Source organism: Xiphophorus hellerii, chromosome 11 (genome assembly GCF_003331165.1).
Source record: "Xiphophorus hellerii strain 12219 chromosome 11, Xiphophorus_hellerii-4.1, whole genome shotgun sequence".
Lineage (NCBI taxonomy): Eukaryota > Metazoa > Chordata > Actinopteri > Cyprinodontiformes > Poeciliidae > Xiphophorus > Xiphophorus hellerii.
The window spans coordinates 26,859,119-26,886,032 of NC_045682.1; the positions used below are offsets into that span (position 1 = coordinate 26,859,119).

General features: G+C 36.2%; 1 protein-coding gene across 1 annotated transcript; it reads right to left on the reverse strand.

Moving 5' to 3' along the window:
• Positions 1-26,237, reverse strand: gabra6b (gamma-aminobutyric acid type A receptor subunit alpha6b). Its single transcript, XM_032577321.1, has 10 exons — positions 26,035-26,237; positions 25,772-25,890; positions 25,383-25,450; positions 23,366-23,586; positions 21,253-21,335; positions 19,690-19,833; positions 19,181-19,333; positions 12,934-13,214; positions 6,617-6,873; positions 1-551 (listed from the first exon to the last, which is right to left on the reverse strand). Exons 1-10 carry the CDS (start codon positions 26,091-26,093, stop codon positions 539-541), a joined length of 1,398 nt encoding a protein of 465 aa, XP_032433212.1. The 5' UTR covers positions 26,094-26,237; the 3' UTR covers positions 1-538.
• Between the last annotated feature and the right edge of the window lie 677 nt (positions 26,238-26,914).

Genomic DNA, 26,914 nt, shown 5'->3' on the forward strand with positions numbered 1-26,914 from the left:
TATATATATAAAAGAAAGTAAAACACTTGTAAAAAAGTGCATGGATATTTTACATAGAAAAAAAGTGAATGAATACATCCAACAGAGAAACCCTTTGTGGTTGGTTTACGCTTCTTCAGTGTAGTTTATTTAATGTTATTTCTTGTCCCATCAAATTTGGCAAAGCATACAAGACAGGTGTGCACATTAAAATTGTTTTAACATATAACTTTTTTTTCTTAACATGAGACAAATGAAGTAAAAAAAGAAAAGCGTAGAGTAGCTGTTGTATGAAATGGATCCAGTACTTGTGGCCCCACATGGCTTTGAGCTCCATGGTCAAGTTGGCAATTGGAATTGGTACATCTGTTCTCAAAAGACTTATGTTCCAAGGGAGTACTTAAAAGGAAATAGAATGCACTGAGGCTGCATAAAAGAGTGCTTGGCAAGCGTCTGTTACCTGTTTTAATGTGTGAAGAAAAAGAACGTTGGTATGTGGGCGTGCATGTGCGTGTGTGTTGATTGTTCAGGTATTTCTATTCTCCAGGAAGACATAATCTTAGACAGTGTCCCTGCAAGACAAAAAGAAGAGGAAGCAAGGTTGAATCAGTGGAAAAAATGTCAATCTGTGTGTATTCAGAGGGTAGATAAATTTCACATTTCATCACATTTAAACATATTGCTTTATGCATAAATACTCCTACACACGCACACCTACTCCATTTTATATCCATCCACATCTGCCTGTACACAGGAACAAATGCACATGGGTATGATGTAACAGCTTTTTCTGGCTCGCTCTTGCGGGCGAAGGCTTGCTCACATTTTAAGTCTGAATTTGAAATCTGATCTTTTTCGGTTTCTAACTTCTTCAGTGTTGTCCACGTAGACTGTCTGAAACTCATGGGGGAACCTCAGCCAGGTATTTCACACCTCCACCTCCTCAACCTGATGTGTTAAAGCTGGAGACACTTTTGACAGCACTGAGAACCATTTTCAGCTAGAGAGCTCACATGGCCAGTGGCAAAAACAGAAATACTGACAGCTTTCTGCATAGCTTTGGTTGCAAAAGAAGGGAGGGGGTTCTGGTGGGGGATTTGAGAAACCATATGTATTGTAATATACAATAGTTAGTGAATAAACAATTTTAATGTAACACTGCGGTGATAATTTACTTTCTAGACCCATTATTAGCACTGTAATACAGGTACAGCTTGGCACAAATATGATTGGAGGTGTTCAAACTTTACTTAATAATGCTGGCGTGTGAGCGCCCTGCCAACTGATGATGTTTGTATTAGCCAAGCATCCTGAGAGCTTTCAGTAACTCAACCCAAAACATTGTCTCTTAATAGATTAAGAGACAAGTAGGATCACCTCATCTAGATGGGAAATGGATAGCATAATAAATATAAATATGGTTTGTAAAAAATACATAAAATGGAAATTAGATGTATATATAATTAGAGAATATTGGGAGTTGGGGGGTGGAGGGGTGGAGCACTCTGCTTAGGCTGTCTTGTTTCATCAAAAAGGGAGGCAGAGCACAGACAGTGCTTTGTGATAGAATAGAGGTGTGGAGGTGGGGGAGTGACAGGTAGAAAGAGTGTGTTTGGAAGAATAATACTTATATTAAGTAAGATATAGAGACAGCAATTTAGTGCAAAATGTTTCTGAAACAGACAGCATTTTTAAGTGATTAAAGGAAGATAGAAATACTGTGCCTTAGAAAAATGTCTCTGGCATGATGGACTCATGGGAAAACATGTAAACACAGGTAGGTGAGAGAAAAATCCATGCATGCAAGAAGAGACAAACTAGGTGAAAGCAGTTGTAGCAATTCCCACAAGGCCCAAAAGAGCAACAATATAGATAGAGGGTCACTACTTCTATCATTCTTCTTTGCCCTCCATCTGAGTGGCCTGTAATCGAGTGATTATTACACCAAAGTTATAGCAATGGCCCCGCAGTCAAAATAGGAATTGAGTTGGAAACAGCATTTAGGGATTTTGATTTATGAGCAACAATAGGGAAGTTGTTTTTCAAGCCTCGCACTATGATGGCCAATAAAGAAGAGTAAGGCTTATCGTCCGCTGTTACCACACTCCAGCCAGCCTGCCAGGCAGCTAGCAAACAGTCAGCCAACCAGCTGGGGCCCCTCATGGAAGGAAGCGTTTTCAGCCAATTTGTTTCCTTCATGTCTCGCCCTGAATGGTGCTATTCATTAAAATAGCCCGCAGTCGGTAGACACTGCTGCTGTAGCACATTTATACACTTCTGTGCCTGTATCCTCCTCAGAAATACTCACAGAAATCCACCTGCACACACACAAAGAGAAAATCTTTTTTTCTGTACCCAGTCATCTATACAGGGGGGGTTGATGGGAGCGCATGCTATTACAAAGGCTAAACATACATAGCTTGACAGGGCTCTGTTGTATGCAGTACCATTTTTTCATTTTTTACTCAAAATGTATACATGCTTTTGAGGACTGAAAATGTCCCTGGAGTTACCAGATGAGATGTGAAACCATGTCTTGGTAGCTTTGCAGTTGTGCCCGATTTTATTCTTATTCAGATGATGAATTGAACAATGCTCTTAAAGAGAGATCTAGACATATTCCTTACAGCGTAATCCTCCTTAAAACTCCACAACTTCATCCTTGACCTGCCTGGTGTGTTGCTTGTCCACCATGATGCTCTTTGGTGTCTACAGTTCTTTAAAAAACCTTTGCGGTTTTGCAGTTGTTCACAAAACCAAACTGAAGAGCTTGAAGACATGAGGGAGAAAAAACATGGAACCATCTTGATAGAATCAAAATGAGCAATGAAACTCAGGAGATTAAATACCAAGGAAGAATGGTAGTCACATAAAATCAATTCAACAATCAATCAGGGAAATTCGGAATGGATGCAACAAACACACAAACAGAACAAAACAAGACACACAATAGGATAAAGTAGCCAAGAATTAAAAATGTATGAAATATGAATCTAGATCTGAATACACAATACACAGGATTCTCTTCCTATATGTTCTTGTGTTTTGTTCATATGTTCAAGAACTTCTCCATTTACGTACTCTAGTATGTTTTTTTCCTAATTTATGTCTGCTATCAATTTCCACAACAAAAAAAGTAATCACTCTAATCATCCAGTCTGTTTGAAACGTCTCTCAGGATTACAATTCCTATCAATTTTTAGAAATATTTAAGAATCCTTAAGAGTGTTAGCCACACAGAGCTATCCTGATGCCTGCCAACACTGTCATGTCCTCTGACTTGTCTCAGCTCTTGCCTTGAGGGCTTTTCCCTTTTAGAGGAGGAGCAAAGCAGGGAATGAAAGGATTTAAACCCACACAGCTGAAGCATCCCAGAGTCGGGAGAGAGGATGCACAACCAGACATACACATCAGTTCATATTATGAAGTTGAAGCAAATCAAACAAAATTATGCATGCACACATACACAAACACTCAAGAGTTCATAAACTGAACTTTATCCTTTAACTAGTGTACCGCTCAGCATCTTGTCAAAGTGTCAAACCAAGAAGGATTTCTAGAGATGATGTAAGATAGCAACATCCATCTTTTGTTACCATCAAAACACTTATAAAAATGTATTATATTTAGAAACAGATGCTAGGAACAGCATCTGTTGGTTATACACAAGGAAACCTATATTTCAAAGAGAAAAAACACTTAAGAACTGTTTTTCTCAGCCTTTATAAGTTGTTTAGATCACCAGCAGGCAATTTTGAGGCTCAGATTACATTATATTTTCCGTGGTAACAATACATCTTATTAACTGTGATATCAAATGGTTCAACAGAGCAGTAGCAGAGTTATTATCCTCTTTTAACTAAAGCAGCTCCACCAAGGCTGCCTTTAATCACTGATCTTGTTCGTGCTGTTCATGGACCCAATCTCAAGGCCTACTAATGAAGAAATGGGTGACTGGTTTGAGAAACTCAGGGCTCACGGTTGCATCTTTGCTTTTTGCACATGGTATGAATCTGTTGGATTCAAGCTGCTGACTCTGAAGGGGATCGAATGAGATTCTACACCTCAAAGTCCAAGAAAGGAAGACTCCATATCTGGGGTCAGCATGTGCCTGAAGCACCGGAGTTTACTACAGCTGCAGTAATGTGGGCTCTGCTCTGGTGTGTTGTGGTGAAGAGAACTGAACCATGAAAAGAAGCTATTGATTTACCAGTGTGCCTTTGTTCAATCCTGCACCACCTATGGTTATAAGTTATGGATCAAGCCTGAAAAAATTAGATCATAGATAGAAGCAGATAAAAGAAGTTTCCTCCATTGGGTATTGAGGCTAACCCTGAGAGATTATTTGAGGAATCCTATCATAACGGGGAAGTTTGGAGTGGATCATCAAAAGGAATTAGCTAAGGTGGTTCAGGCATTTGTTTTTACATGCAAAAACGTTCTCTTTATTGGCCTCATAAACGATTACTGCATCTCTAAGGGTCAGCAGGTTCTGTATCAATCTGGGATCAATCAGTCTTGACTTGGTGTGAAGGGTAACTAATCAGATGTTGGGATCTGTTGGTAAGCCAATGACAGTTTTAATTATTCCTTAATTAATTTATTAAATGCTCAAATACTTCTAATTCAACTGATCTTTTAATGAATTACTGTCACATATAATCAATTTATGATGTATTAAAATGTGTTTTTATTTCAGTTTGAAATGATTTAACAACATATTTAAGTGTTTATTGGTACTTGTAAATAGCCATATCCTGGACTTATTTGTTTATTCTTTTAATTTGTCCTTCAAAGAAACTACTTAGAGGACAGGTGTCCAACTCCAGTCCTGCAGGGCCGCTGTCCTCCAACGTTTAGATGGGCCTCTGCTGCACCACACCCGAATAGAATAATTAGGTCATTAAGGCTCTGGAGAACTGATCTACACAAGGAGGAGGTAATTAAGCCATTTCATTCCAGTGATTTGTACCTGTGGCACATCTAAAAACGGCAGGACAGCGGCCTTTGAGGCCTGGAGTTTGACACCCCTGACTTGGAGCATTAAAATCCGATTTAAGCTGATGATCCATTCTATTTAAAGTTGAAAGCCAGCATTTGATGTTATTATTGATACATAACGCTGCTTATTGTTTTGTTGCTCCGTCTCACTTTGTTCTCCCCCATCACACTCTTTTGCACAGATTTACTCATTCTGAAAAACGTTTCTGCTGGCTGCTGCACATATCTGCTGTTATACAGTTTTTATTGTCATTTATATTGTTCTTTATTCTGTTTTTATATATTGGTGTGAACCTACTTGCTTTGATTTTCTGTCACCTTGCTGCTGTTGCACATGAATTTACCCATTGTGGAGCAATAAAGGATATTTCTAATGTGCTCTATTCTTTCTTCTGCTATTCCCATTACCTCAACCACTGAGGCATCCTGGGCTCTTTCTATAATTGACTTGGCTGCATGTTCACTCTAATTAAAAACATTTTACATAGTCTGTCTGCTTGTATTCATTTCAAATTATTACATTTTTCTTTAGCTAACAGATACTTAAATTACTTGTTAACTGATGCAATATAATTAAAAGGAAATGACCAAAATAAACATTTATTTTATAAGAACTTGTTTTGTCACCAAAAGAAAAGAAAGTCCTCATGATGTGATTGTCCAAATATGTCTTGTTAATTATTTGGTCAGCAGGACATTTGCAGACAGATGGTGGATGGTGCAATGAAAGATTTAATAAAGAAAAACTTAAACACAAGAGAAACACAAAGAGACTGAGAGTCTTTAAGTCTTTAAGGTTTTCCACAAATCCTGTAAAAGACAGAATGGATATGTAAGAGAAGGTGGTAAAATGAGACTAAAATATAACTTTTTGGCCCTCATGTGTAACACATCATTAAAATATGGTGGTGACAGCATGATGGTGTGGGGATTATTCCCTTCAACAGGGAGGGTGAAGCTCATCTCAGTTGACAAGGAAATTGATGGAGCTTAACAAATTAAAAATAGAATAAATGTGTTTGAAACTACAAACGAATTCAGACTGGGGCAGAGGTTTACCTTCCAAAAGGACTAAACTCTAACCATTCCTCCACAGGTTAGGAATGGTTGGGTCAAAACCCAGAATTATCCTGTCAAAGTCCAAAGTAAATTCAATTAGGAATCTGTAGCAAAACTTGAAAACTGATGTTCATAGATGCCCTAAATGAAATCTCAGTTAATTTGGAAAAGAAGAGGCAGAAATAGCAGAACAAGTCATAAAACAAAAGACTTGGCGCTTTGCATTCAGTAAAAGACGGTCAGTTATTTGTCTTGTAAAAAACAAAGTGAAATAGATGCATTATTTTCTTTCCACTTCATATGTCTAGAGTACTTTGATATTGTTTTATCATATAAAATCTCTGTAAATCACATTGAACTTAGTGGTTGAAATACAACAAAATGTAATAATTAAAGCGTATACGTACCTTCCTAAGTACTGGAGCCATACTAAGAACTTGATAAGAGCAATCCAATAAAATTAATGCAGAAATTATACCAAAAGAATTCCACCTTCACTCATTTTCTGGTGAAATAATTTCCATCCTGTGCTCCAAGCAAAACAAAGTTATTTGTGACAGCCATGCCATCTACTTACCTTGACATCTCCATGGTGTCCTTGGTGAGATAAACGATCCAGTAGACCAGGTTAAAGGCGCCAAACGAAAGGGGAAAAAGGATGCGTGAGTATTTGTCAATGATGCTGGTGCCTGTCAGAACGTTGTTGGCTGGTACCGCGGAGCCTTGCTGGAGGAAAGCTTGGGCATTGACAGGAGGGTTTGGAAAAGTTTTTGCAGGTCGATCGAAAACTGGCGCAGAGTTCATCCTCTTCTTCAATACACTGTTGGCATCCACCTTTAAAAGTAAAAGTAAATAAAAACAGGAAATGTAAAAAGAAAATTACAACAAAGATGCATTGTTATGACGTATTAAAGTTAAATTATTATCCTGTTTTACTTGAAGATTTACTGTTCAATAAATCAATTAATCTTTATTTATATGCCCTGTTTCTAACAGGCATATCATGATCTTTCACTCAAACAACTCAACAACAAAAATGATTGCATGAATTACACATACTTTTATGTGCTTACACTGTTGATACTGTAGAAAAAAACACTTTTCTAACTTTAACTGAAATTAAAATTCCTCTTATAAGATAATTTCCATGTAATTATGATCTAAAGCCAACAGAAGCATATTGCAAATTACATAGGGTTGTAAACTACAGAATCTAAAACATATTATTTAAAATCATAGAAATACATCCACAGTCTTCTTTTTATTTTTGTGTTATTTTGTCAATTCCCTGTGTGCAGACTGATGTTCAGCAGTTGTGGAAACTAAATGATTTTAAAGAAAAAGACACTCAGACATGGTTATCCTGTGGCTTATGAAATTTCAACTAATTATGATCACAATACACACTCTCTGGCAATATCTGTTGTAAATCAGGTACAATATGAGTACAGAAAATATATCTAGGACAGGGTATGCAAAGCTTCTTGCTGCAAATGAACACAGTCTAAAAAAAAACAACAATTCTGTGTGAAGCACAGAAACGTCACATCATGATGTTCCAGGGCGATTTCAATAAATCAAACAATCCTCTAAATTATTAAGATGATGCATAATAAGCAGTTCTGGGGGTGCAGAGAGAAATGATGTTTTTAAATTATGTAACAAATTCAACTCAGCTTCTCACTATGCTCAAATTCTGCAAAAGAATTTATGTAAATTCCATCAGTTTTGGAGCTGAAGTGAACTTGCGATATTTTTGCTGGATTTGTCTAAATATTTCATTTTTCTCTTCGAGTTCAGAAACTGCTCAACAGAGTCAGTATTAGAAATACTATTTGCAAGCAGTTCATTTAAGAAACCTAATATAAATTTTACAACTAAACAATGTAAAAAAAATTAATACCTTTTTCTAATATTTAACAAAATAATGAATCCGATATAATCGTAATTATAAACTGATTTGTCTAAAAACCTTTTAGATGTGATTGATGGTGGCCCTGTACACAGTGCAGCATGTGAGGTTAAGTAAATATACATATATACAGTATGTGTGTAGTATTACTTATATGTAATAACTATTTTGAAACAACTAGGCCCATAAAATTGTAGCACAAATTATTCAATAAAGGATGTTCTTTAAGATCTTTTTGTTGTCATTACTTCAGTTTGCATTCTTGACCAACCCTAAACACAGATAAATGATCATGGCGTTACCATGTGTGTATGTATTAAAAATGACATGATATTAAAACATTTTTTGGCTCTCAGATATTAGATGGAGATCCTAAAATAAGCAGAGAACTCATGAAAATGTGATGTATGTTTGAAGTACATACAAAACTTTTCTTTTCCAGTCCTACCTGTCACAAAAAATTGGGAGTTTGGGACAAAAAAATTATTTGAAAAACTTCACAGTCATACCAGGTATTTTACCTCATGACTTTTTCTATTCCTGGGAATTTTTTTTCCTTCTCCGTGTCATGAAGAGTCTTCCCTCCTACATATTTGGTGAAAGCAGTCATTTTCTATGATGCATTCCTCCTACTCTCTTTTTTTCCTATTCTTCCAGTGTAACTCTATAGCACAAATGCACACACCAACACATACCCAGAACCCACTCTAACCCATCTCTCCATCTTGTTTCATAAAAACGGACTGGGCTTGCTTTCCAAGCCCCCACCCATCTTTATTGCAGTGTCTGCCCTCTTTCCTCTGAGCTTGCAGTGATCTGCTGGATTTTCCTTAATCTACAGCTCTTACATAATCGGCAACAGCATCATTTGCCGAGCCACTGGCTGTCCACTCATGTCACTCTCTGTGGTTATCACATAGTTACAGAGACAAATAGGAGACTGGGAGAGAGCGAGAGAGAGAGAGAGGGTGTGTTGAACAAATGAAGTGATGGAGCATACATAGTTTACTGTAGATTGCATAAATTAATGTATATCAGTTTGAGTGTCTTTCGGACATACAGAGTGAAGAACTGCATAAAGTGGAGTTTGTGGTGTTTTTACCAACTGGTAAAGTTGGACAGGATGGAATGCAATGATGAAAACCTGCATGTGTGCACAAGAAATTAAGCTAAATGTGACAAAGGACTTAAAATCAATCCTGTCAATAAAAATACAGAAATAGTAGAATCTCTATTACACTTGTGAGCTTCATTAAAACACAATGAAGAAGAAATGCTGGTACGCATGTTCTGCATGCACTGCAAATAGAAGACTGATTGCATGGGGTATACTGGAACAAATTGTATACTAGAAATTAACCATGAGGAACACAAACTTAGGGCTATATTTGCTTCTGAAGCATCTCTGGTCTAGAATACATTTATTCCACAAGACACTGGAAACAGCGATCAGGAATCATTGTGATGTGATTGATACTTATTGTTTTTGAACATTGTCATACTTCACATCTACATATATCCTAGATATCCTTCTAGAGAATGCATTACAATTATACAATATGTTTCATGACATTACATGGCAACTGTGTGAAATATGTGAAAAAAGCATTAAAATAAATGACTTATAACTGAGTTGTTTTTCAGTCAAATCCAATCCATCCAGCCTGGACTGAAGTAAATTTAAGTTGAAATTGTCTTCTAGAAAAATTAATATAAAAATGAATATGAATATAACCTGCAAAATCAAAACCTGTGTTGGAATAGCCCAGTCAATACCCAGAACAAAATGTAATTAGGAATCTGTCCCAAGACTTAACACTTCATGTCCATTGATGTTCCTTGTGTTCAATTTTCAAAAACTTTATTAAAACAAAATTTAGTCTGTAACAAATGCAATGATATCTTATATATATTATGTAATTTGCATACAATGTGTAAATTATATGTAATTACAACAGAAAAAAAAAATCATCTATAAAAACTAAAAAAAAACAACCAAAATGATAAAATCTGATAAAACAAATTATCTACGGAACAACTAATGGCTCCTGCTTTTATTTTAAACACGTGATTATTTGTAACTGTACTTAAATGTCAGCTACAAATGTCCCCATTCAATCATAGATTGACTGGCACCAGCAATCATGATGAGAGCAAAGACACTGTGACCAAATGCCCTTAAAATCTGTACTGCTGCATGAACGTCAGAAATGAATTTGTGTTGTCCTATGTACTACACTGCTCTCTGGTGACTGGACATTTCAATAATTAGACAAGTAAGCTGGTGTACGAGTACTCTCTTATAGATGCAAAACTTTCATACACTAACAGGTGAAGGATTTTAAACTCATCACTATAACAGTATTTTTCCATGACAATTTGAATGCAAGATGTTATTACCTGGTTGAAGTAAGAGTATCCATGAGTAAACCAGGAAAAGCCAACATAAACCACAAACAAAACTCTACTTTAAACAGCTTCCACTTAACCACTAACTGCCAGATGGCTAAGTGGGGTAGACACACTGTAAGAGCTGACCATTTACCACAAAATGCTGACAGCCAGTTGGCCTTTAAAAGGAACAAACCATCTCATCCATCAAAACATCCACAACAATGCTTTAGAAGTATATAATGGAGAGACGCAAGCACAGGCAAAGCTCAGTATGCTACACAAAAAACAGAATCTCTTAGAGGTTGAATGAAGCTATTTCTCAAAAAATACACTAAATATAAAATCCCTACACCCATTAAAGCCCAGTTCCATAACCCCTGTTGATGTTGTATAACCACAAACGGTAACTGCAAGTCCGGAAAAAGCTGTTAACAATGTGTGATGATTTGGCAAGAGGAAGAAAACTCCACTCACAAAGGGAAGAAAAACCTGTCAACATACAGTAGATTTGTATTTACCAAGAAGTACAGCATATCTGTAAAATTAAACCAGTTAAGATTTTGGCACACATTTTTATGCTTTTTACCATGAGAAGTAGCGCATAAGTATTCATAAGAAAGGTGTTGTTTCAAAGTTACTTATTTGGAATCGATGCATACCCATCAATGCTGTTGTTTATACTGTTTTATTCCATCCTATCAAAAACGGTGGTTTCAGTAAAACAAGCAGAAGTTAGAAAATTACAGAGCTTAAACTGTTTTTGTATTAAGATGAAGAGAAACATCCCTAGGCACAACTAACGCAACCATGTTGAAATAAACCAATGATGCAATAGAACCAACTAAAAATGACAAAGTTAATGCAGAATTCTCGAATCACTTCTCAGGCAAATAGCAAGGTTGTTAAATCATTTTTTAGTGGTCTTAAAGTATTTTTTAAGTTTTCAGATATTTTTAAACACTGTTTATGAGTTATTTTACTGCCCATTTGGAACTATTTATTTTTTATTTCAATATGCACTTCTTGCTCATGACGCTTTGCAATAAAATGTTGTTTTCTTTTTAGATTTTGAGCAATTTAGTACTGTCGAAAGAATCCTCCTGGCATGAATATGTCCCCAACTCAACTGATGAACTAGTGTTATGTTTACACATCAAAAATAATCTTGTGTATTTTAAAATAGTGTATCCAGAATAAGTGTCCACCACACATATTTGCCCCCAGGTAAAAGGGTGAACATGCCGTTTGCTAAACAATTCAGCAGTAACTGGGTGCTTTGTAAAGTTTATCATGATTAATATTTACAGCCGTTTTCTCATGATTAATATTTACAGCCGTTTTCTCTGTAAATGATTGTCTAACATAAAGCAATGGAAGGAGGAATATGTGAAGAATATGGCCACTGCTAAGGATGGGAGATGATCTGCAATGCTATGGAGGCGTTTTTCTTTCAAAAGTCATAGGAACCTTGAGTGCATTTATGCTTTAATTTAGTCTTTTTGGCCAAAAAACAGAAACGCGTTTTTTATTATTATTGTTCAGATTTTTAGCTAGTTTGTTGGAGCAGGGACGCATCTGAAACTTGTTGGACAGAGGCTCTAAAACATGCATTTAAAGATCCCTGCTCTATGGTAATCTGAAGAGAAAAGAGCATAATAGATCATCCAGGATTCTGGATGAACTTTAGGATTTTTGTGCAAGGACAAAAGCTCCCACTCTAATAGTGATCCAATCATGCAAAATATTAAGAGGAGACATCAAATCCAGTCTCCGTGGGAAAAGGGCTTTTTACAAAGAATTACCAGCAGGAGTACCACTGTATGGCAACAGTGACTTTATGAAAAACAGTAGTTTCTTAACATATAACTATTATTCTTGACAGAACAAATGTACTGTGTAATTGTTCCTTTACAAAGGAAGCCACTCCAGTAAAGGGTTTATTTTAAGGGTTTTAACACTCCCACTTTGTCAGCAGCATGTTTTAGCTGAAACATAATTTGTTTCTCTTTATTCATCTTTTTTACAGAGTTCCTATCCTGTTTTTCATGTAATCGTTAGTTTTGTTGAAATATTACAGTTAAACCCTTGTTTTTAGCAGTTGACCAACATAGCCAAAGCTTCAAAACTGAAGTCTTACAACATGTACAGTAAGTACAAACACAAGCCATCCTAATTTTTAGGAACTCCCTTCTCATTTACAAGAAGAAAAAACAAAAAAAACAGAAATGTTCACATCAGTGGAGATTAATGATGACAGGTACAGGCATGTAATTAGGCCATGGAAAGTTCTATTTTTCACGAAGAACCATCTGCTCTGATCATCATTTATACCAGCAACTCTACCGTTTAGATGAATGTTCACATGTAACCATATCCCCATACCTTATAAGGACTCATATTCCCATATGAATATAAGTGAAAATGAACATAAAATTGACTATGTTTGCAATAACCACAAAAAAATATTTTGTAGTTATCAACACAAGGCCATGTGACCCATTCTTATCTGGTACAGTTTAAGCATTACATGTCATTGAACATATGCTGACACATGTAAACACCAGTGGGAAACCATTTCCCTGACTTACTGATGCAACGTCTCCCTCTGTCCCTGTGCTCGCTGCTGGAACCACGGCTGCAGCTGCTGCTGCTTCTTGAGCGGCTGCCTTTATGGCTGCTGCCTTTCTCAGCTCTCGGTTGGCTTGGAGTGTTGAAAAGTAGTTGACAGCCGCGAACTCAATGAGGGCAGAGAAGACGAAGGCAAAGCACACAGCAATGAACCAATCCATTGCGGTGGCATATGAAACTTTGGGGAGGGAGTGCCGTGCACTGATGCTTAATGTTGTCATGGTCAGGACAGTGGTTATACCTGAAAACAAAGATGAGAAGAAGTTCAGAACATGGATCTGCTCAAGGTTTCATATTCATACCTCACATGACATGAAAGGCTGTTGACCATATCATCTCAGTTTACCAGTATTTTCAATTAAACATTAAATCTTTTTATTGATACCGTATATATCCATCCATTGGTTGTCCTCTGCTTTTTCAAGATCTGGTTGTTGGGGAAATCCAGACATGCCTCCTCCTTGCATTTCCGGTCACACTCTTGCCCACGAGAATAAACACCCACAAATATCCTTGCATATTTCATCTGTTTCTGATTTTGCTCCAGAGCCTCTCCTCAATAATAAGTCCCCAAAAAACTTTTTAAAGAGACGGGTCCGTTTGGATGACTGGACAACAATAGCTAAGTCCTTTGAATTAAATGTAGCAGCAGCTCTTGTCTGGATGAAGTAGTTTATTATAAAATTATACATTTATGTCATGTTCCAAAATGAAGTTGTTTTAATTCAACCAGTAATGATGGAAAATATTAAAATGCATTGAGTATTATTTTTCTCAGTGTGGCCATTTTGTTTTGTAAATTCCAGCAGCTGTCCCTTTAAAGATCTCAAATGTCCAAGCTCAGCTGGATTCCATAGTGACATATTTTTGTGGTGGACAAGCAGCTTGGTCACTGCTTAGATTAACATGCCAAACTGACACAATGTATCGACGAAAACAAATGGACTCCAAGAAATTTTGATGTAATGCAACAAATGATAATCCAATTCCTGTAATTTCCTCAGTCTTTGTACGTGGATGTCACTTTTAGTCACTGTATTCTATTCCAAAATTTATAAAATGAAATAATCTGTTTTGCTTCTTATAAAATGAATAAGCGAATAAGTAGAAAACATGTTACTTTGAAGTAGAAAACTTTAACATTTAAAGAAAATCTTACATCATGTATCCTTTAAATAGTAGTAAGAAAACTTGACTGCAAATGTCTTGATTAAATTTCCAGCCTCTTGACATTAAGATATTGTTGTAATGACAATCTTCAATTTGACTTGTCACTCTGGCATCCAGAAGTAGGGAATGTCAGTCTTTCTATTTTCACAGGTTTGTGAACTACATCACATAGTTTGAGCTTTGAGCATTGGCAATAGGTTGGCCAATGCTCAAAGCAGTTAGAAAAAATGCATTGTCTTTTATCTACACTGTCTCATTAAAATAACATCAAACCACAGAAAAAATGTAAAGGTTTTTATATTTTTTTTCTGTGCTTAGAATGGCATCTTTAGTTGGGAAGTAAATATTTAGTTTGCACACACATCATTTAGCTTATGAGCTATATAATAAATTTTTAAGCCAGATATTCAGACTATAAATTAAAGATTTATCTTTTGAAATAAATATGTAGTCAGTAACAATGACATTTATAAATGTATGAATTACATAATAAAAGTATAACTTTCAAAACTAAAAAAAAAACTTTTTTTTTCTTTTATGGCAAACTTGAACCAAAAAGTAAATTTGTTTAGTGTGTAACTTTACAACTGCTCCACCATAACTGACCAGCCTGATATAAACTACATGCGGCTGTGCTATTCTGCAAACCACAAAGGTGCAAAACATGTGGAAAATCCATACACATATTTTTATTAATATAGCTAGAATTTTGAGAATATAGTCTGTCTTGATGAATTATTTTGAAAATACAAATATTGTGCTTGTTTGTTTTTCTTTTGGTGTCATGTGATCTTTGAAGATTGACTCAACATTGTTCTGGCGTCTGGCAAAAATAGAATCGATTCTAATTTTGACAGATGGCACAATGTACCACCATGCGAAGGCAGAGTAAACACTATCTTTGACTGTAATGGGTAAGTATTTACTGTGGAGTCCATTGTGTGGCAGAACGGAAAAGCAGCAGAGAGGTCAGCGTCTTAACATTAGCAGCTGGTTCAAACCCACAAGAAAACTTTTATTTCTTTGTCTATTGTCTGAAAACTTAGAAACATAAATTTAAAAGCATTAAAAATACCTTGGAAAACCAAAAAATGTGCACTGTAAAGTGAAATATGCACATTTCATGCACATTTCCCTGGACTAGGGAAGCAACCTTCCCTAGTCCATTACTTTATTCTTTTAAAGATGCTAATAATAAAGGACTTTTTTGAGCCCATTAGCAAAATACATATCTAATTCACTTTCATCAAGCTAAAGCAAACAAGAGAAAAAGGACCACTGAACATTCCTGCCTGCATTTTACCAAATGTGTGCTTTAGTTGCGCACATTTCATTAGCCTCTTTGGGATTCATGTAGGGGTTTAATGCACCTCATAATGTTTTAAAAGCATTCTCTGCAAGCTTAAACAGTAAAGGCTAACAACTCTCAAATGCAGCCTCCATTGGCAGGCAACCAGTGGTGACTGTCTCTATCACAATGAAGGGGGGACATGGGAAGAAAGGCTGTCAGGGTGGGTGGGAGAGGCAACAGAATGGGAACGAAAAAGTGTGGGAGGGGGAAGAAGTAGAGAGACAGGATACAAATTAAACGCTTGGGGCATTTATGTGCTTTAACAGCGAAAAAGTAAGGTACAATTTAGGCCATACTCAATTAAGTCTGTAAAACCTGGGCTCAGGGGACTCTCAGCACTTGCAGAGGTTGTTGACAATCAGGCCTCTGCTCTACTCCCTTCCCTTCTTTTATCTTCCCTTCAATGGACCATCATAAATATTAACAAAAGTACCATAGAAATGACTTTCCTTAGGCATTTCAAGCACAAAAGCAATGGATCGTCACAAAATTTTAAAAGTGCACAATGGGAAACTTAATGTTTGGATATCCAGATACTGAAAAAATAAATAAACTACAAAAATAATAATAATAATAATAATAATAATAATAATAATAATAATAATAATAATAATAATAATAATAATTGGTTGGGCAAGACTTTGAAGTTTCCCAACCCTCAGGCCCTCGACAAACCTGAGTTAGAGGACCAGCCTTGTCAATTTACTCCCTTTTGTAACGTCTGGCTTGTTAAATAAAGGAAATAGATGACACAAAATATGCTTTCAAATGTGAAGTGTGTAAAAAGATATATTTGTTTCTATTTTTGTTTTTGTTTCATTGGTGTACCAATGGGAACTGGAGAGTGTGTATCAACTATATGTCTCAATCTCATAAGGAAAGTTTGGTCTACAGCAGTGACCACAAACTGCATTCCTCCTTTGGCAGTCAGCCAGTGGTGTGCCAGGGTCCTGCAGCTTTTAGATGTGTCCCTTGTCCTATACTTTTGACTTAGATGGCAAAACTGTCTCACTAGCTTATAGTCAAGCACTACAGAGTTCAGGTGTGATAAAGCAGAGGGACATCTAAAGACTGCAGGACAACGATCCTTGAGGACAGGAGCTTGAGCCCATGATCTAAGGTGTGGCATTTGTCCGGACAATGGAAATATTGGACATCTTTACTATTGCAGCATTCCTGAGAAGGTTGAGCGGATTTCTCAGTCCACTCAACATGGGGTTTGTGGATCTAGAGAGTTTATGACCATGTCCCTAGAAGTACTGTGCAGTGATGCTTTCAAAGGCTAACCCATACACCCAAATCAAAAGCTGCATCTGCCTTCACACCACTGCCAGTTGGACTCTGCCAGTGTTGCAACTTTTCACAGATTCTATTCGTGTGGTTCATGGGGAGGATTTCAAGACGTAGTCATGAAGAGGGGGATGTCTGGTTTAGGAAACTAAGGGTCTCATAATTACCTCTTGCAGATGATGTGGCATTTTTTACCATAACCTGAGGCATTTTCCAGCCATTTGTATGAGTCAGATCTTCTGAATCTGGAGCCACAGTTTTCAAAAAAGGTGGATTTCCTCCCTCCAGTTCATTCTTTGTCTCAGATGGAAAAGTTTCAGTACTATATCTGGATGGGTTGTTCACAAGAGATGAGCAAGAGATACATTAATGGACTTGGATCTCCTTCATGGGGTAAAGTGGGTGCTGTTCCAGTATGTCATAGTAAAGAAAGACATGAGCCAAAACAGCAAAGTCCACTATTTAAAGATCTGTTTACCGACAGTAAACATACCTGGGAAACAGAAATGGGAAGCAGAATATAACTTTCTATTAAAGCTGCAAAATTTTAACCAAGATTGGTTCTGAATTCTCCAGAGTTCTTCACCACAAAGAAAATAATAAATATGTATTCCATGTGTTTTTAACAGTTTTATTCAGTTTGTTATAAATCCAGATGCAGGTTTTCTACATTTACTTAGGGCTCATCTAGAGAATAAACAATTTATCTCATATCCAACAGTAGGAGACTAGAAAACTGCAGGAAGAATGACATCAATGACTTGCCACAGATTGCATTTCTACATGGGGTCTGAACTCCCTTACTGACTCTAATGACTTGGATCTATTTTCTAAAGCAAAGTGCAGGCTTGTTGAAGCATTGGCTCACTTCGGAAGAAGAGGGTAAAGCTGTGAGCTGCAAGAGGTAGCAGAGTAATTCTACTCAGCTGCTGCTTGTTGAATTTCCCAGAAGTGGAAATGCATTTGCAAATGATAGCTCTTCCCATGCACTTTCACACATTTTCTATTCTTCATTGTATCTTTTCATGCCTGTTATTCCTCTCAGTTTATCTCTGTCTTTGTTTAGTGTCTCTCACCCTCTCAGCTCCCGAGGCTGGAGCTCAGTGGCAACTGTAGCGTAATGTAATGCGAGAAAGTGGAACCTGTGAGTGCTCGGAAGAGAGCCAAGTAAACATCCTCCCCCTCTCAGTCCTGGCATGACCAGTTCCAAAACGGATATTTATTCCCAGTTAATTAAGCTGCACCACAGCAGAGGTAGAACTGAGAAATTAAAGTTCCGAATTAGAATCAGAGTGTAGAACAGAATATAAAGATGTTTCTCTTGGGGGAAAAAGTTCTATAAATAAATCTCAAAGAGCATTTTGAATCAAAAAGTCAAAGATGGAAATATGTATACTGTCTTAAAATGCTATGGCTTTAAAATTGCGTGTTTCAATAACAAAGTGTATATATTTTTTTATTCGTCACTGTAACTAACCAAATGTGCATTTCACTATAAATGATAAAGATTTGGGGAATTTGTAAAACCATGTTAATGCCACGCTAATTAAAGTATTTCTTTTTTAAATATTGGTTTGTTTGGTTTTAAATGTTTGCAAAACTGAATTTGCACATGGTTCTGATTCTGAAAAAAGGCAGTTGCACCCATCTTCACCCAGCAAATAGTGTTTATTGCATTGACATAATTTATATGGAAGGTATTTGCAGCATTTCACTTTATCCACCTTTTATTATGTTGCAGCCTTATTCCAAGTTGTATTAAATTAATTTCTTTCTCCAAAATTCTAACAGCAAATACTCCACAATGGCAATGTCCAAAAAAAGATTTTTGAGTGCTTTGCAAAGTTATTAATAATTAAAAAAAACAAGAAATCAAATTGATGTAAATATTCACAGCCTTTCCTTAATACTTTGCTGATCCACCTTTGGATCAACATTTTCAAGTCTGTTTGAATCTGAAGCCACAAGCTTAGCACACATTTAGGCAGTTTTATCCATTCTGCTCTGCAGTTCTTTTCCAGCTCCACCAGTTAGGATGGGAGATGTTTGAATGAAAACAAACTGACTTTTGACACAAATACAGTTTTATGATGAACATCTAACAATCTACAAGTTCATGAGAATCTGGGCATCTTCTCTGTCTCACTAAGTAACTTTAGTGACCTAACAATGAAAACAACCTCAATTGTTTGAAAGACCATTTGGCTGCAATTTTTGGCAAATATTATGGGTGTTGTATTTTTCACAAAGCTCAATTCAGAGAGACAAAGAAGGCATGATCCTTCATATATTATAGTTTGGTGTGAAGCCATGTCTATTTTTAATTTGAAATGAAGCTTAAAAAGAAATTTTGTAAATTATACAAAAAAAGCAAAACGGATTTGAAGACAAATTACCAAAAACAGTCCGAGCTGGAACTGATTCCTTGTTAATCCAGAAGGAAACTTGTGCCAGAATGACAGTCATTATGCAGGGAATGTAGGTCTGAATCAGGAAGAAACCCATTTTCCTTTGAAGATGGAAGTGGACAGTCATTATGACATATTCACCTGCAAGAGTTAAACATAAAATCCAAATCATACAAACAGCTAATTTTTACAGGTTTTTTTGTGCAACGTTTCCTAACAACTAAATCTTAATTCCAACATAAAAAATCAGAGTTGTTATAACACCTTCCCATAACTTCAAAATGCTGGATATATATGATTATTTTTACTTCTCAGTTCCAAATTCACAGATGCTTTTGGAAACATTACCAATATCACATTTAGAAAGGCTCTTGTTACACATTGTACATACAAAAAACAGAGATCAGTTAAGCATGGTTTATGCCAAATATGAACAAAAAGCTTTCAGATCTAATTAGTTTAATTACTGAATGAGTTTAGAAGACAAATTTGATGACCTGTGTTGGACTTCAGCCTCTCGCTTGATACAGTCTGGCCAATAAGGTCATACTGCAACAAGCTGGATGATTCCTGTGGGACTTCAACAGAAGATAAAGGTCCTTTCTTCCATGTGTACACAATCTCACTGATGGGGTATGCATCTATGGAGAAGATATGTGAAATCTTTGTTAAAATTTGGTTCTCAAGAAAAATATACAAACTGTTCATGTAAAACTTCTAAGAATACATGTTAATGATTTAAAAAAGATAAGCGGATATAGAACCTTTCACTATAAACACTCCTAATGAAACTTAAAAGTACATGTACCTTGCTTTTGAAAATCAAATTTTCTAAGTATTTTGTGACAAACCAAAGAGGTACATTACTAAATCGGGAGGAAAATTTGATTCAAAGTTTCAAAGTTTTACAAACAAAAATCTGAAAAGGGCAAAAGAAAAAAAAGTATTCAGTTCTCTTTACTGTGGTGACCTTAAGTAAAATTCAGTAGAACCAGCTGGTTTAAAGTCTCCTTCCAGGTAAACATTTATGAACAAACAGAGGAAAAGACAAAAATATCATGGAGACCAACAAACACACAAACTGATGACCAAAAAAAATAGGAAGAAAGTTTAAAACAGGGTTTTAAAATACATGTACAGTATATAACAATGTTTGAACATCTTCAATTTGTTTCATCTGAAAATGAAAATAGTGTGGCATAAATATAAGGTGAATTAAATTTCCAAAATAATTCCCTATAAATTTTGCAATTAGCCATGTAAGGGATGTAGCAAGAGTGTTAAAAAACAAGCACTGGTTGAATGAGATCACTGAACTTTTTGTCTTCATGTTGAACACTACATTTGGTGGAAAAGTTGCATTATGACACATAAAACAAGAACGCTGGAAATGGCAGCATCATGCATTAATAAAGAGAATTACAGGGCAACCTCAGAAAAAATATACACTGCTCCAAAAAGTAAAGGGAACACTTAAACAGGTGTTTAACACTTAAAGTGTTCCCTTTATTTTTTTGAGCAGTATATATTTTAAAGAACTTGAGACTGGGTCAAATGTCTTTCATCCAGTCGAGCACACCCTACACACAGAGTAAGAGCTACAAAACAATAGTTTGGATCAAAACAATGCGTTAGAAATGTGTCCATGTCTACATATGAATTCAGCCGACCCAGAAACGGCTCTAAATACAGAAAAAGTTATTCACATAAAATAAATATGCATCCACTACTTTCATATTTTCATTCATAAAAAATTACATGACAAATTACTGAATATTTCTTTTTTGCATTTTAGAAATTCATACTGCTTGGTGTTCTATTCCATGAAATATCTCAAAATTCCATTAAAGTTTGTAGTGATAAAATATGAAAAGTTCAGAGGACATGCAGACACTGCAAACAAACAGGAAGGAGAAACATATTTGAGCTCCAACATTTGATGTTTCAAACTGCAGCCAGAAGACATCTTGTCAAATGGTCAGTTACAATGTGACAGTGTGATCATTTGAGAGTGACACCATCTGTCAAACCACTGAGACTTAACAGAAAGCAAAACTCACAGCTCCCGAATTTGAGTGGGCAGGCATGGCCATCCATTGGGAAGTTCATGAGGCGCATTGGGCACTCTGCATTTATAGTTAATCTGTTAGAACAAAGAAAGCTGAAATCAATTTTTCATTCAAACCAACACTGGATAATGGCTCCTGCTTTCATCTGGATTTTGCAACATGGTGCAGTTGTGTACATTAGTTAATACACTGAAACAAAGCATACAAGTATTCAAGATGTAGGAATAAATGAAGAAAAATACCTGCGTCCCTCAATCACATTACATGATAAATTAATAGATTTATTAATTTATCATAATAAATATGATAAATATTTATTATTTATCATATAAAACCAAAAATAATAATAGAATAGACGGTCACCAACAAAGGTTGTCTAACAAAGCCCTATTTATGAGAGGAGTATTGATCGCAGGTTCTTATTTTGAATTGTTAGTATTGATAAAGTCTTCATAAGTTAAACTGTGTACCAGGTCTGTGGGTCACAATGACAAATAGGAACATTATTTTATCACTGAAGGAAAAATATTGTCATAAGCCATAGTTACACCCAACAAGGCTGAACTGCCATTTTATTAGTTTTAGTTGTGAAAACAACAAATTCATCATGAGCTTTCTTATGAATACTGTTAAAATATATCTTTTCAATCTTATGCATTTTCTTATCTCATCAGCTAAATACTGTTACTCTCTAAACAGCAGATTAATATTTCTATTTTACATAAGCAGAAACACAATCTAATGATTTCAGTGTTTACGCCAAAGCTTTCTTTCTACCAGCCCTTCAAAAACCAGCACTGTAGCTGACCTGTCATAATTAGCATTTAGAAAAAAACTGAAGAAAGGAAACTTGAAAATACAATAGAAAAACATATTATACATGTTTTATTGCGCCAAATTTCATGCACTAGCTTGTTTGATGAGACATGTTGATGGAATACAGAGAAATACCAAAATGTTCTTGTTTTTCACACAGCAAAATGTTTTCCACCACCATCACTATAAAAATGAATGTACTCTGCCTGCATATAGAAAAAACTGAGCATTTTGTTCTATGTTTGTGATGCCTAAAATAATTTAATGTAATAATAATATGCTTGGATTTCACAGGCAACATTTCTCCTCCTGAAAATAAAACCCTTAACAAGTTTAATTATACACATTAAACACAGGGAGACAGTTTTAAATTTCACTTATAATCATCTTATGATGGGAGGAAATATATCTAATACAAAGTTTCTAATATATTTTATTTTTTTTTAAATAAAATAGTTTCAGTTTACCTGGCACACAGCAGAGACCAGCATGTGGTGCTTCTAAGTAGGTCAAAACTTTGAGGAAATATCTTAAGCACAAAGATATAAAAAACAACTGATACCGAATTATTTAAAAATACAAAAGTTACTGGTAAATTACCTGACTAAAAGCAAAGTTTTTAAAAAAATGTATGGAAATACTTATGCCTTGCTGAAACTAAAAAGGAACTGAACTGTCATACTATAACTATTGTTAATGCACTTTCTGACATATAACATTTTCATATGTTTATGTTTCAGTTTGTTTCCAGAAAAAATATCTACCAAGATAACATTTTATATACAGCTTAAAAATTAAATAGGATATTTGAGGAACTATTTTTCCTGAATCACTTAAAAGATGGATTTCTTGTATTTCTCTTTTAATTAGCTATACTACACTGGCCATCTACGTAATCTGTGTTCATATGGCTTTGACGCTTGTCTCATGGTTTATTGAATGGATTATTTGAAGCTTAGAAATTGTATCTTAACCTTTATAAGTCAAGTTGGGCCACACAGATAATCTGGTTATCTTTGAAATCTATTTTTTTATACTGTCACTGAGTTTAGTGGAATTTATATGCTGCATATTTACTTTTGGAACAAAGCTTGAAGTCATGTTTGTTTGAATTGCTTTCAAGGACTGTTTTGAGTATCAGATGGCACATTTCACATTTTCTGGCACTCTATGATTCTTTTTAATGTTTGTGCATATTCTTGGATGCCTATTCAATTCAATAGCTCTCCAGATCTGTGCTCTATTCCGGCTTTGGCTGGGTTTTAGCTTTGCAGTCCAGCGCCGTTACCTCATGGTGTAGAGGATAGTTCCATTTTGCATGATGCGGAACAGCTTGTTTGGAGTGGTCATGTTGTGAGAGATTGACCTCTTGCCATTCCGGAAAAATGTGTCGGGGGTCCAGATTTTGCTGACCATAAGGTTGTTTAGCCGCAAGATCTCAATTGGGCCTTCGAATTTGAGCCGCTCATCAATCCATGTCTGACGAAAGAACACATCCATGGTGTACTCCTGGAAAGGGGTCAAAGTGTATATTATTGCAGGTTTTACTGATACTAACACCATGCATATCCCTGATGCTGCTTCCATCATCTACTATCTTGAGTCATTATTATTTGGTACCCCAGAGAGAAGGACAGATGGGTATGTGAGCAATGGTTTTTGAAGAAAGCAGCTTGATACTATGCTACCAGTGCTGTGAGTTATTTTCCCACATGATTATTATTCTTGTTGGGGGAGGGGATACTAGCTGCTTTTGCTGAAGGGTTGGGTTATTTAGGCAGTTCTATTGAAAAGTTATTTCACAGAGTAATTTTATTTACCACCTTATTAGGTGTTTTTACTAGTACTGCATTTGACCTCCTTTGCCTTCAGTAATGCCTTAATTTTTCATGCTGTTCATTTAACACAATGTCTCAATCAATCATCAGAGCGTTTGATAGTTTTGATATGAGTGTGTCAAACAGTTGCTGCATATTTATGATGTGAATTTCCCATTCCACTGTCAGATGTGGTTACTATGGGAGCCATTTTAGTACGGTGAACTCACTGTCATTTTCAACAAACTAGTTTAAGATGATTTGAACCTGGTCCATTATACTGATGGAGGTACAATTCAAAAGATGGATACATTGAAGAGATGGACATTGTCAGTTTAAGCATTGCTCCTTAGTGCTAAGAAATCCCAAGTGTCCAAGAAACTATCCCCCAAACACAAGCAGGATGGATTCATGCTTTCATGTTATGTGTTCCAACCCAATCGCCTAAATGTCACATCTTAAATCTTGAATCAAAGTTTTATGGGACTGTGAAAATTGTAGCAAACGTTTCCTGTTCTTACCTGACAAGAGGTAAAGGTGGAGAAGTCTGTTGCTGATGAAGCCCATCTGCTTCAATGTTTAACATGCGCTATATTTGGAGCTACTGTTCCCTTTCTATCATCTTGAACCAGCACATTTTCCTATGACTTCTTGTGTCAGCAAAGAATTTTGTCCACCAGATCACTGCTTAAAGGATGGTTTCTCTTTTTATACAATTTTCTGCAAGCATTCCTAACATACTTAGACCAAACTGTTTGGCACCAACATCCACAATACTTTCAAAATCACCTAAATCTCCTTTCTTTCATATTGTGATGCTTGGTTTGAACTTCAGCAAGTTGTCCTCCGCATGCTTAGATGTTTAGTTATTGTCATTCAATTGTCTGATTTGCTAAATCTGATTACAAGCAATTGCAAGCAAATGAACTGTCCAGAAAGGGCTAACATCTTTGGGAATAAAAATTAAAATAATAACTTTGAAATCAATAATGTATGTTTTATCAAAGTTAAAGTTTCCAAACAGTTTGTTATGACATTTTCATAGGACTGATCTTGTTCGGCTTTTAAGAGCTGCTCACATGCTTCACAACACAAATGCCTCCAGCATATTACAGGCTATAGATGCAGTCAACTAGTATCTAAAGCTACAGAGTAGAGCACAAAAGACATATATCAGTCAGCCTATCCCATGCCAGGAGAAGCCAGCCTATAGTTCCCCAACATCAGCCACATCACTCTCTCCCTCTCTTTCTCTGGAAGGATGGAGTGGAGGGTGAGGGGGGTGGGGTAGAGGGGATTGCCAACCAGATTAAAATCCTAAGCTGTACTAATGACATCCTGCTCAAATGCCTGAATAATGAAGGATGAGAGCGCTATAAGTTAAGACATATATGCTTTGATTCACTAGGAAAAAGGTATTTTTGCATACAGCTGTTTAAATCAATATATCTGCAAATTGAAAATTAGTATTTAATCAGGCTTACGTACCATCTCTACATCTGAAACTGGACCAAAGCTGGTGACAAAGATGTCAGTTTTGACCTCCGTGACGGGACCTACAGCAGAAGTATAAGTTGTTGTTCTGACTTTGGATCAAACTACGTAATGTTCCTCAATATCTAAAAAAAGTTACGATCAAACTTTCATTTTAAAATATATAAATGACAACTTCAAAAATTAGCAGAAATTTCAAACATCAAGCAAAAATACAGTTGAAATCTAGGGATGATGTATCAGCACTAAACAAAAAATTAAGTACACACGCACTGGAGTAAAACTCTATAATCTGAGCAAAAAAGAGAAAAAAAGAAGAAAAAATCCAAACTGTTAACTGCAAGCAATTGACAAGCAAGTCAATAATAGAAATGTGTATATACCTCCAAATCCAGGTCGCAGCCTGTTGTCATAGCCATCCAGTAATCTATCCAATATTTGCGTGATATTATCCAAATAAATACTGGTTTCACTGTGTTGCGTCTCACAAACACTACTCGCACTGAAAGTAGATCAACACACACAGATCATTCAATTAGCTAGTAAATCACAGCAAGAGTGTACAGTATCTTTGTGCACAATACGACTGCGTTGCCGTGCGTAAAGAAGTCAGCCAACAATGCAGAGAAAGAGTTGCCACACTTACCAAAACAGGAACAAGCTCGTTAAAACGAAAGCCATGCCTCGCAAAGACCCGATCGACATGTTGCATTATTTTAGAAGCATGATTGTTTGCGGATTTGAGTCCTTCCTTTTATTTGGAAACAGTGCGAGGAGATCGCGCCAGTCCAGCACGACTTGACTTTCCCTCTAGTGCGGTTGCGCCCGCCTCAGCCTGAATTGCTCAGCTGGAAAAGCCTAAAGAGTTTTCAAGAGAGTGAAGAGGAGGGGGAGTAACAGGGTAGCGAGAAAGGGGGGTGGATTTTTGAGTTTTGATTTTGTTATTATTTTTTTTTTATAAGAGACACACAGGTTTCGAGCGTTAGTGGAACAGAAATCGGTAGCGCGTACAATTGAAGGAAATAATGGTTATTGCCATTTTGATTAAGAAGGTTGGAAAAAACGAAGCGCTGGGAAGAAACCGAGAAAAAGGAGGGAAATGTGAAGGAGATCTTACGCGTCTACTGGAGGAACAATTTCAACCGAAGTCATTCTAAAGACCCTTTCCTAAACAGTGTAATTTCTGCACGCACTACTGTTCCCTCTCAGCCTTTATACTGTATGCATGCCCTTTACATGAGAGAGAAGCAAAGACAAAAAAGACAAGAAAAAAAAACATAAAAATTTAGAAAAGTATGATTCATATGGTGGTTCGGTGGTTGAGTGGAGTGGGTGGTAGGTACATTTAGTGCACTATGAAACTCCATAGACCAGGAGCAAGGGGACATAGCATCCAACCAAACTGAGGAATTACCACAAAGTACATTTTTTTGATGTAACCTCAACACAGCTGAATAAATGAGTCCTTTCTTTTATTCCATTGTGTCCTTTGATTCGCTTTCAGCAGAGACCTGCATTTTTGTGTG